We start from the raw sequence: 13,443 nt of genomic DNA on the forward strand, positions 1-13,443 counted from the left end.
GAGAATGCTGCGCAGGGTCAAATGCTATAACCTGCATGTGCTCCGATCGTCAAATATGAATGTCAAATCCAACGATCCGAGAATGCTGGGCGGGTTAAATATTCAAGTTTCATCCTCCTCTAAAGGACTGGAGTCGACACGACTTGAATAACAAAATGCATCCCAAAATTCTACAAAAATACAAGCGACTAAAAATCACCCCGATGATGGCCGTGTTGACAGAAAATCTCAACCGGAGGGGTTTAATCTCAAATCAAACAAAAGTCTAAATTCTTGAAATAAAATCAATCACCTAAAAAACTCAAAACTAAAAATCATCCACCTTCCTCAACCGTTTGTCGGGGGTGATAAATTTGAAATTAACCTCAGCTCACAAAGAGTAAATGTTGTATCGGGTGTATCACTACGATTCATCCTCAAACAGTCTCTTGCCAACAGGGACGTGGCACGTGCCCTCTGATCCGGTGGTTTTGCCGCAAAATGACACCATTATATTACGGTCATTGCTAAAGCCCGATGGATCATAGCGTATATTCGATAGGCATAAAGCCTCTGTCAGCTAAGGTGGATTCATATATATCCCCTTAGATAAACACCAACCCAGGTCTACAAGGTATTTTTGGACGAAGCAACCCATGGCTGCAGACAAGATGCCTTATGTCAGGTTGGGTCGACTACCTTCTCTGACTAAGTAGACCAGGGTCATGACAGCCCGGGACGACGGAACCATGGGATCTTGATCGGGCTCGTCTTCACTCCCCCCACCACTAGTTTTAAGTTTGTGGTAATAAACTCTAAATTTCAAATCATCCAAATTCAAATTTTAAATCCTAAAATTATTGCTATTATACGATAGGTTCATAACCTATGCGATATCCTTAATGACTAGCCTTAATCGAAAGTTCTCTCTCGTTATCGGGAGGGGTAATTAACTATAGGGGCTTGCGCCTATAGGAATCCAGAACTCTGTTGACCTCTGTTAGAGGGGTAATTAACTATAGGGGCTTGCGCCTATAGGAAACCAGAACTCAGATCATAAAGTCCTCACAAAATGAGGGCGAAATCTCTGGGTAGTGTCTTATCTACAAACCCATCTGCCTTCCAAAATTTACCTCGGAATTTAGTTCGTTAAAACTCCCTCGCCGAATAAGAAAAGCGAGCGGAGGCCGAGGCCGAATTTTCGGAGCCCACAAACTCATATCATAAAGTCCTCACCAAACGAGGGCGAAATCTCTGGGTAGTGTCTTATCTAAAACCCAATCTGCCTTCTGAAAATTTCCCCGGAACCTAATCTCGTTAAAACTCTCTATTATCGTCGTCACACAAACATTTAACAGAAAAATAAACTGATGGCGCAGAGAGGCCGGGATCAAATAAATGGAATTTTTCGGAGCCCACAGCTCCCTATCATTGAATATTTTAATGCAATAAATGTCACGACCCGGCCCGGTGAGCTCGCGTAGGCGAGACGGGAACAGAGGTCAGACGGTGGACTAAACTATCTAATTTCTAAAACTATCACATTATCATTTGAAAGAGCCTCTAAAACATCAAATTTGAAATCACATAAACATAAAATCAAACATATTCATAATTACCTTTCTTTTGGAGCTCCTCTCCTACAATAAACATTGCCACCCCCTCTACTCATTTTTGATTAATTTAAGCTTACCTGAAAAATATGAACAACTAACATTAAGCCGAAGCTCAGTAAGTAAAACACAATTCTAAACTACAGTAATGAATGCAAAATGAAAAATATAATAAATGTCAATTTTATTGAATATAATATAAATTTATTTCTAAAAAAAATGTCATTAACATATACATGAATTCATACATTCATATACTTTCATAATTCATTTCCATATTCATATCATTTTTCATAACTTTCTCTTTTCGTATATATTACAACCGTCACAGGAGTCACCGTTTAGTACCATAAAGGTACTCCTTTGCCATTTTCTTTTCCATATCCTTTATCATTTTAACGTACATAAGTACAGCGCTCCTAGCTAGTACCATCAGGGGGTGAGCTCCATCATTTCAGCATGCACATACAATCATTCAATATAACAAACATTTCATAATCATATCATCTCATTTCATCTTATTTCATATAACATATAAACTTATAATATAATGCCATGATATATATCATAAAAGTTGCTTGATCAATCATAGGATGAAATAATATAATCATGATCTAAAATGGCCATAAAATTTTCATAATCATGGTTGGACTTTTAAAACATAAAATTTGAGAGAAAACAAAAGTATTACTGAAATAAAGAACCATGTATACTTACAAAAGTTATGAAATGATTCTCTACGTTATTCTCCCTTCCTTTGAAATCACCTTAAATAGCACCTACAAGAATTAATTTCCCCTTAAAAATCTACAAAATAAACCAGAATAAAATTCTCCTTCTCATTCTAAATTACTCTAAGTTCTCTCTCTCCCTCTCTCTCTCTAAAAGATCACAAAAAAGCAATTATACATTCTAAAAATTCACAATTTTGTCTAATTATATAATTTAACCAAAATAACCCTTTACCTTAATTCTAATTTAATTTAAATTAAATTATAATTTCGGATTTAACCTAAAACCCTAATTTTGAAAAAAACACATTTTATTGATTCCCTCACATAAACATGCCAAACTCTCCCTTACACCTAATTCATAATTAAATTAATATATTTTTGGATTTAAAATAATTAAAAATTAGGAAAATACATTTTGTAAGAAAAAACATAATTTCTTTTCTTAAAAATCCTCTTATGACTCTTAGGAACAACATTTACAAAAGAACTTCCAAAAACTCTTAACTTTAGAGAAAATCCTAATTTTAGAAATCCTAAAATTCTTGGAGAAACTTCGTTTTTACATTCAAAACACTACTCCTAATATTTCCTGACAATCCTCCATTTAATTTCTTAAAGAGATTATAAGTTTTTCTTAAACTCTAGAAATCTTTTCTTCCAAAAATTTAGAGAATGAGAGAAATTTTCTTAAATCTATAGCATACCTTAGCCTTCCTTTAGTCTCCTCTACGCTTTTCCCCAAGCTTGGCAGCTGGAATCCGCTGCCGGAGCCGCCCGTCCTCCTCTCTCGTCGCCTCCCTCTTCCGCACGGTTCGTGTTCTCGGGCGAAGAAAGAAAAATTAAGGGACCGAATAATTTCGGTCCCTTAATAAATTGGGAGTTAGGGAACAAATGCAAAAAGTCCTAAATACCCTTTCATGACTTATATTTATATTAATACTAATAGGGGTAGTTTAGGTATATTATAACTTCAAATATTTTTATCTTCTAAAATAAGCAAATTTAAATATGAGTTCTATATATCAAATTTCTTAGAATTTTGGATAGAATTTTATAAAATTATTCCCATCGAAAACCGACAACCTTGAATTTTTCACTTAAAACTTGTCTAGGTGCTTTGAAAAGCGTGCGAGGTCTAAAACGGCATTTTTCGGGTTTTACAATTTGATACAACTTTTGTTACGACCCGGCCCGGTGAGCTCGCGTAGGCGTGGTGGGAACAGAGGTCGGATGGTAGACTAAACTATCTAATTTCTAAAACTATTACCTTATCATTTGAAAGAGCCTCTAAAATATCAAATTTGAAATCACATAAACATAAAATAAAACATATTCATAATTACCTTTCTTCCGGAGCTCCTCTCCTATGATAAACATTGCCACTGATGTATCAGAGCAAAGGTTTAGGAATATTAATCAATATGAAAGAGCCAATAAGATGATTCTCTAGGTTAGTTAAGGTATAGGGTATGTGTTATAGATTGCTAATTTTGTGTAATTGTGTTATATCTCAAAGCCATGGACCCTGAAAATGATGCCACTGATGGCACTACGGGAGAGATTAGGAGGGAAATACCTATAGTAGCAGAGCCTTCGAATAGTAGCATCAATGCTACTAAGGAATCTTTTGTGCAAATGATGTCAGCTATAACCCAAATGATAAAGAGTATTCAGACTCAGGCTGGAGGTAGTGGAAGTACTGTAATGGACAAAAACCTGAAATTATTCTAAGACATGAAGCCTCCATCAGTCATAGGAGGTGGACCCACAGAGGCGGAGGACTGGTTAATGATAGAAGGGTTACCTTAGTTGCCTATGCCTTCAATGGGAAAACAGAGAGATGGTGGAGAAGTCAACTAGAAGAGACTTTTGGAGGAAGACCTAGCAGCCAAGTGACCTGGGAGGAGTTTGTCAAGGTATTTAGAGACTGAGATGTACCAATGTCTGCTAGGAAGCAGATGCAAAATAAATTCAATAGATTGGTGCAAGGTGATAAAACTATTACTGAGTATGAGGCCGAGTTCACTAGCTTTCCAGGTATGCCTCACATATGATACCCAATGCAGAAGAGAAATGCCATCGTTTCTTATCTGGTTTGAAGGATGTTATTAGACAGACATTAATCCCTTTTGGTATTGAGGATTATGCTACATTGGTTGACAGGGCAAGAAGAATTGAGAATGATTTGTAGAGTACTCAGAGGAGGAGATTTTCAGAAAAGGAAGAGTTCTGAAGAGGATATTTAAAGCAATCAGACTGAGGGATCAAATGGGAAGAAGTCCAAGTTTAGTTTTAGTGGAGGCAGTGGTGCAACTGTAAGTAAAGTCACTGAACCTTGTGCTAAGTGTGACAAACTACATAAAGGTGAATGTCTGATTGGTTCCAACACTTGCTATTGGTGTCATCAACCTGGACACATAGCAAAATATTGTCCTTCTTTAGTTCAGAAGACTTCAGGAGAAATGAGACCAAGTGAAGCACCTTCACAGAGGAATTTTAGCAAACCCAAGATGATAGAACCATCAGCTGTAAGTTCAGTGCAAAATCAATCCAGGCAGAATTTCAGGCCGCGAGTTTACACTTGACTCAGCAAGAGCCCGATGAATCTGTAGATGCTGACAATGATAACTGAGATGACTTTATAGTTTATTTTTAGTGACTTGTAATGATAAATCTAATGTTTTGGTATTTTGGATTTAGTAGTTTATCTTGTTATGTTATGTCAGATGTTTTGGGACTGATTATATTATTTTGTTATGATATTTCAGATATTTAGTTTGTTCTGTTTCAATTTTGAGGTTTATGTTAATGAAATGGAAGCTGTCGGTTTATTTTACAACCAGAAGTTGTGTAAATTTTGAGGTCGAAATTTTTGTAAGGAGAGGAGAATTGTAAAACCCGAAAAATGTCATTTTAGACATCGCACGCTTTTCAAAGCGTCTCGATGAGTTTTAAGTGAAAAATTCAAGGTTGTCGGTTTTCGACGGGAACAATTTTATAAAATTCTACACAAAATTCTAAGAAATTTGATATATATAACTTATATTTAAATTTGCTTATTTTGGAAGATAAAAATATTTGAAGTTATAATATACCTAAACTACCCCTATTAGTATTAATATAAATATAAGTCATGAAAGAGATTTAGGATTTTTTGCATTTGTTCCCTAACTCCCAATGTATTAAGGGACTGAAATTATTCGGTCCCTTCATTTTTCTTTCTTCCGCCCGAGCGCACGAACTGTGCGGAAGAGGGAGGTGACGGGAGAGGAGGATGGGCGGCTCCGGTGGCGAATTCCGGCGGCCAAGCTTGGGGAAAAGCGTAGACGAGACTAAAGGAAGGCTAAGGTATGCTATATATTTAAGAAAATTCCTCTCATTCTCTAAATTTTTGGAAGAAAAGATTTCTAGGGTTTAAGAAAAACTTATAATCTATTTAAGAAATCAAATGGAGGATTGTTAGGGAATATTAGTAGTGTTTTGAATGTAAAAACGAAGTTTCTCCAAGAATTTTTAGGGTTCCAAAAATTAGGGTTTTCTCTAAAGTTGGAGTTTTTGAAAGTTCTTTTGTAAATGTTGTTTCTGAGGGTCCTAAAAGGGTTTTTAAGAAAAGAAATTAAGTTTTTTTCTTACAAAATGTATTTTCCTAATTTTAATTATTTTAAATCCAAAAATATATTAATTTAATTATGAATTAGGTGTAAGGGAGAGTTTGGCATGTTTATGTGAGGGAATCAATGAAAATGTGTTTTTTTCAAAATTAGGGTTTTAGGTTAAATCTAAAATTATAATTTAATTTAAGAATTAAGGTAAAGGGTTATTTTGGTTAAATTATGTAATTAGACAAAATTATTAATTTTTAGAATGTATAATTGGTTTTTTTGTGATCTTTTAGAGAGAGAGGGAGAGAGAGAACTTAGACTAATTTAGAATGAAAAGGAGAATTTTATTCTGATTTATTTTATAGATTTTTAAGGGGAAATTAATTCTTGTAGGTGCTATTTAAGGTGATCTCAAAGGAAGGAGGAATAACGTAGAGAATCATTTCCTAACTTTTGTAAGTATACATGGTTCTTTATTTCAGTAATACTTTTTTTTTCTCTCAAATTTTATGTTTTGAAAGTCTAACCATGAGTATGAAAATTTTATGGCCATTTTAGATCATGATTATATTATTTCATCCTATGATTGATCAAACAAATTTTATGATATATATCATAGCATTATATTATAAGTTTATATGTTATATGAAATAAGTTGAAATGAGATGATATGATTACGAAATATATATCATAGCATTATATTATAAGTTTATATGTTATATGAAATAAGTTGAAATGAGATGATATGATTATGAAATATTTGTTATATTGAATGCTTGTATGTGCATGCTGAAATGATGGAGCTCACCCATTGATGGTACTAGCTAGGGGCGCTGTACTCGTGCACGTTAAAATGGTAAAGGATATGGAAAAGGAAATGGTAAAGGAGTACCTTTATGGTACTAAACGGTGGCTCTTGTGATGGTTGTAATATATACGAAAAGAGAAAGTTATGAAAATGATATGGATATGAAAATGAATTATGAAAGTATATGAATGTATGAATTCATGTATATGTTAATGACATTTTTTTTAGAAATAAATTTATATTATATTTAATGAAATTGACATTTTATTATATTTTTCATTTTGCCTTAATTACTGTAGTTTAGAATTGTGTTTTACTTACTGAGCTTCGGCTTAATGTTAGTTGTTAACATTTTTCAGGTAAGCTTAAATTAATCAAAAATGTGTAGAGGGGGTGACAATGTTTATCGTAGGAGAGGAGCTCCAAAAGAAAGGTAATTATGAATATGTTTGATTTTATGTTTATGTGATTTCAAATTTGATGTTTTAGAGGCTCTTTCAAATGATAATGTGATAGTTTTAGAAATTAGATAGTTTAGTCTACCGTCCGACCTCTGTTCCCATCTCGCCTACGCGAGCTCACCGGGCCGGGTCGTGAAAATAAAGGTGTATTAGCTAGAACTAGATTACTACCATATCTCAATATGAGTGCAACGATGATGCTAAAATCCTCAAACAATTTATAGAAAGAGAAATGATATTTGAGTTTCTTGTAGGACTTAGTGATAAACTTGACTCAGTTCGTATTCAAATCTTAAGCAAAGAGATCCTACCATATGTAAATGAGATCTTCTCACTCTTCTGAACTGAAGAATGAAGGATGGTAATACTCGACAATTCCGCCACTAAAACATCTGTTATGACAAACAGAAAGCCCAAGGTAAATAATGTCTTATTGCCATTGATTCTTCTCATAAAAAATGATAAATGCCTTTTACTAAAAGTAATCTATGGTGTAATTACTACAACAAAAAATGGCACATCAAAAAGAAATGTTGGAAACTCCATAAAAAGTCCCAAGGCTATGATGGAAAGAAAGAAGACCAATCTAAAGGGTAGGCTTATATTGGGGAACCATAACTCTACCTAAAATAAATTGAGAAGCTCGAAAATTCCCTCAACTCTGTAGAAAAATTATCCAGATTATCCTATCAAGTTCAAAATGGTATGAATTCTAACTTATTATTCTAACTTGTGTTTTTTTATTGCCTCAAATAGTTTCCCTCAAATCCATATCATTACATGACAAATCACACTCATCTTTTTCAAAATTATAAATCTTGCACTAGTAATAAGAGCATAGAAGTAGTTGATGACTCTCTAAAAAGTGTTGCGGGTTAAAGGAATTTTTATATTTTTCTCGCACCTATCCTAAATAATGTATTACATGTTCCTCATCATAAAATCACCAACGACCATTATTGGGAGGTAAATCTTTTTACTAATGATTATGTATTTATTTCAAGACCTTACTACAAAGAATACTATTGAGCAATATAGAAAGAAGGATGTATTTTATTCTCTTGAAGACAAAAATCAATTATCACATTATTTCATCTCCACTATGAATACAAAAACTATTTGGAAGGCTGTGAGAATCGGATTGGACATCGAGCCGGAAGAACAAGAGTTCAAGGTTTAATGGTTCGACCGAGATTAAACTAGGGGTTAAACTGGATGATGTAATAAATATTAAAATTATTTAAATAAATTCTAGATGATATAATACTAAGAACATGATTTGACAAATCTACAAAGGTCTTGTATGGAATAGGATATAAACAAAGCTAAGGAAATCATGCACTTTTCATAAAATATTCTATTGGTGATAATTTTCAATTGTCATTGTATAAGTTGATATATTTGTTACAAGAGATGATGATAAAGAAAAAGAATCACTCAAGAAAATACATGCTAAAGAATTTGAAATCAAAGAATTAGGCAAATTCAATTACTTATTATAAAAGTTTAGTCATGAAAAGAAAATTTTCTCTCTTAACAAAAATATATCCAGCAGAATACTAACTGTATCAAGCCAAAAATTGGACGTAGATGAATCAGAAATTGACATTAGACAATATTAAAGATTAATGGGGAATCTAATTATCAGGCCCATCCTGACATCATGTCATAATCCAACCCGATAAGACCCACTGACAGGTCTTATCGTGTTGAGCTATAACAGGTAAATCCTAATATCTAATTTTTAAAAAAATTTCAAATTTTATCTTCCAATTAAACTTTTAAAACAACACCAAACTATAGAGCTACTAAAACATTCAATGGACTGAAAATAAACTCATCTTGAATATTTGCTTTTCCTTAATCATAAAAATGACATATACAATTATAGGGTATGGTTATAAATAAAAGCTATAGAATAGAGTAATAAAATTAGGCATAACTATGCAAAAAAAAAAAAAAAAAAAAAAAAAAAAAAAAAAAAAAAAAAAAAACTTATAGACTCAGATTAGATTCCTGAAACTGCTACTCAATCGAATCCTTCCGTTTCCCAGACCCTGGAAATAAAATGCAAAATCACAGCGTGCTAAAACAGCTCAGCAGACCACATTTCAACTAATCTAAATTTTCAAATCATTTCATTTATTAAACATTCACTGAGTATTAAATGCAGAATTGAGCAGAGCATTAAATGCAATTATAAAAAATTTACATAAAATACATAAGCATTTCATATTTCACTCTCAACAGACATGGTTCAATAACTCTGACCCTTATGACTCCCAACAGATAGAGTTCAATAACTCTGAGTAACATTCAAAGTTTAACAACTATGAATAATAGATAAAATTCAATAACTCTGAGTAACAAATATAGTTCAATAACTCTGAAACATAATGAGCATATATTATTTGAGCAAATCTTCTTCCACCCCTTTCTTTTTTTTCTTGGAATCACTCATTTCAACTAATTAAGCACATGTTTCAATGATTAACAATAAATAATTCATAAAAAAACACATTTTAGAATTTGTCAAAATGTTATAACGGTAGGCAAGGCAAAAAAAATCCTGTTAAGCAAAAATGTACATTTTCAAAAAAATATTCAAATTATTAGAGATCGTGCAAAATACTATTTTAAGACTTTATTAATACTATAACATTATTGTTAAGAGTTTGAATTATTTTCTATTCGATAAAAACCGTATAAATTTCAGACCTTTGGTATAAAATTTCTCGAAAATATTCAAAATGTTCAAAATCTTAATCTCTATAACATATAAAATATTACACAATGAAAGTTTTAGCAATACAAAGTTACCCCTATTTTTTTATACAAAACTAGAAATTTAATCAAAAAATTCAGGAAAAATATTGTATTTTTTAAAACTGAGATAGATATAGTATGACATACATTGAGACGAGCAAAATTTTCAATTAGACTGACAGACAAAAATGGATTTACGTCCTCCAAATCCTAGTTTTTCTTTTCTCCCTCCTCTTTTTTCTCTCATTTTCCATTTTTTCTCCTTTTAGCTCTCCATTAAATGAAATAAAGGGGTCAAATGACTTTTAAAAAGTTTTTAAGTGGGAAAAAGATTTTTATAATAAAATAATCAAATGACATATTGATAATTATTCTAATTATTTAGTTTTTAGAGTAAAATTCATATAAATCCTTTTGCATATTTAAATCGGGGATCCAAAAATTATGAAAAAATATTCATAAATTAGTTAAGCATGTTTAAAATGTTCTGGTGATATCGGTTTGCAAAGCGGACACCTAACGATCAAAAAAATTCCACTTATATTAACATATGTTAATTTCTTAAGGAATGACAAAAATATCTAAAATTTAATAAAAAAATATTATATTTAGAGCACAACCATGTCTATGTTATTGCGAAAACGGTTTGCAATTTGGACTTATAATGACTTCTGAAATAATTTTTTACTGTTGTTTCTCAAAACATATATTTTAAAATTTAAGGATTATTACACATTACATTTGTAGTAAATCTCGTAAGTCAATTTATGCACAAGCCCAAATAATCTCACCTTAAAGCTACTTACAAAGTTCTCAAATACCCAAAACTAAATCCCAAAAAATGGATTCTCTATAAAAAATATGAAACTTTATGAATTGAAGGTTATACCAACACTGATTTTGTAGGATCACCAGTGAATATGAGATCCACTTGATAACGGACATTTTTTGGAGGAGATCTTATATTATGTTGGAGCATGAAGTAATTTGTCTCATGATCAAGCGTTGAATTTGAATTAAAAGCTTGCTTAAGGTATCTGTGAACTCTTATGTATTAAACTTATTTTAGAAGATTTAAAAATTAGATGAGAAGAACCTAGAAAAATATATTGTGTCAATAAATTTACCATCAACTTTGCTTGCAATTAAGTGCAATATAATTGAATTAAACATTTGGAAGTGGATTGATATTTCATAAAAGAGAAACTAGAAAATGGGTTAATTTGTACTTCATATGTCCCAATGGAAAGCCAACTTGCTTACATATTTATCAAAAGCTTTGCAAATCCGCGTTTAAAAATATTGTAAGCAAATTTGTAATGATAGATCTATATTATCCAATTTGTGTGGGAGTGTTGAAAGGCTGTCAATCCTAATAAGATCAGCAAATTGCTAGAAAAGGAAAAAGGAGGCCATGGATCCATCATGTAAACAATGAAGCACCTCTCCAATGGATCTTTGCACAAGAAAGGAAAGAACGAAGCCTTGGATTGCTCCCTTGGCATTCATCTGTGTGCTTATCAAGGGGTGGAAAACAATTGTAGTTAAACATTTAAATTTTTTATGAGTTATTTTAATAAGTTATTTCCATTTATTTTCTAGATAGTTTTATGTATAAATACCCATTAGATAAATGAACAGACAAATTTTGTGGAGCCGACTCTTCTTTTCTACGATAGTATTTAAGCCCTTAGAAGTTGGAGATGATTTCTTAATTCAGTTTAAGTACCTATTTGGTTCGCCGTAAATTGGAAAAGGAAGTTTATGAATAATGAAATTTACTAAATTCCACCATTTGATTAGAAATCGTTTTGCAAACCTTACAAAGTCCCAAATGTAAGGACTTGATTTTCACACAATATGTCTGAAAAATGAAATCAATATAAGTTCTTGGGTTCCGGAGAGCTTCAACAAGTCATCCACTGTCTTTGGCTCTCCAAGGACCTGTAGCCATCTTAAGGGAGTTCCTTTGAAGCTATGGTAACCTGCAGTAGTCTTCTATTGCAAATCACTTGCATTCAACCAACGAGTTTGAAATATATCGTTCAAACAACGTCCAATCTAACAAAAGCAGCAGGATTTCCAAAATTCTTCATTTTACTGAATTGGTTCTTAGTAATTCACCATGATTTTAAAATTTACTCAACCAAATGTGCTCTAAATCAAGTTTTTATCTTCTATTGACACGATACAGGGAGGAACACATTGGACTCAATGGGCATTTGTTTTAGGAAAAGTTTTAGAAACCATCTAACAACTGACAGGTAGATGGGAAGCCTCTTCTAAGAGCCAAATGGTCTACTGTCACTTCTGCAAAAGGTTGATTAATCCCTAACATTTTGTCTGATTCTGCATTGTGGAAGGATGCGACTGCTTACCCTGTCCCCTTTCAACTATAGGCATGCAGTAAGCCATAGTTGGTTTATGTTAACAATATTAAAGATTACCATTAAGATTCTTATATTGTTTGTCAACTACTACTTTTTTGTTAATTCAGTCGTGCAAGGGAGTGGTGCTTTCTTTCTGCCTCCTGAATATTGCAGATATGATTCAGAAGTTGAAATGACAGCTTTTTTCATTCAGTTTACCAATCTGTAAACTCCATGAGGTGGCGGCCCTCAGCTTTCTCACTGTTCGCTGAACCTGAGATATGTTTCAACAGATAAATTTGACCATCTGCAATTTTTAGGAGGTTGGTATTCTATATTATAACACTGTCATTGCGAGGTCCCAAGTTCTGGATGAGAAAAGTGAATGTTATGTTAGGTAGTCGACAATCAACGTAAAACTTGTCGAATAATCATGACATGAATCCTTTAATACATTGTGTTAATGCTAGAGTGCTCCCTGGAAGTGACGCCCTGTATGACCTGAATAGCGAGAAGTGTGCAAGGGCCGTTGCATCGACGCCCAGATGTAGTGTTAAATAAGCAAGGGTTGCCACATCATGGAAGGACGTGGGCAAAGAAGCTAGTCCATGAAACTAAAATTAGGTTATGATCGTAGAATATAGGTTCCCTTATTGACAAATTAATGAAATTAATTGATATTATGATTCATAGAAAGATAAATATTTTATGCATTTAGGAAATTAAATGGGTGGGAGAGAAAGCTAAGGAGATTGCTAGTTTAGGGTTTAAACTTTGGTATTCTGATAGGAGTCATACTAGAAATGGTGTATGTGTGATAATATTGTAAAATTTGATAGAATTTGAGATATAATTATAGTTTTGAAGATTATTTTTTATGATAAGATTATTAATATTATAAGTGTTTATGCTCATCAAGTAGATTTTGGATATGCGTTTAAAGTAAAATTTTGTAATGACTTAGAAGAATTAATACAAAAGATACATCTTAAAGAAATAGTTTTTATTTGAGGAGATTTAAATGGACATGTTGGTTAAGGCGTAGAGGATTTTAAAGGCATTCATTTTGGCTATGAGTTTGGAGCAACTAATAAAGGTGGTAAGAGTATAT

At 32.5% G+C, this 13,443-nt stretch overlaps 1 protein-coding gene across 4 annotated transcripts in view; it reads left to right on the top strand.

The window, feature by feature from the left end:
- Positions 1 to 12,550, top strand: part of LOC110107028 (uncharacterized protein YnbB) — a 31,569-nt gene extending 19,019 nt beyond the window's left edge. For 3 of the 4 annotated variants that reach the window (XM_020837160.2, XM_028696150.1, XM_020837161.2), the window contains one exon: positions 12,158 to 12,550. In XM_020837160.2, coding sequence (XP_020692819.1) covers positions 12,158 to 12,217 — 60 coding nt within the window. In that variant the 3' untranslated portion in view covers positions 12,218 to 12,550. Of the gene's footprint in view, positions 1 to 7,095; positions 7,170 to 12,157 lie in introns of all 4 variants that reach the window. The other variant, XR_003701206.1, reaches the window with a different exon arrangement.
- The last annotated feature ends 893 nt before the right edge of the window (positions 12,551 to 13,443 follow it).

Source organism: Dendrobium catenatum, unplaced genomic scaffold (assembly GCF_001605985.2).
Source record: "Dendrobium catenatum unplaced genomic scaffold, ASM160598v2 fragScaff_scaffold_716, whole genome shotgun sequence".
NCBI classification, from domain to species: Eukaryota; Viridiplantae; Streptophyta; class Magnoliopsida; order Asparagales; family Orchidaceae; genus Dendrobium; species Dendrobium catenatum.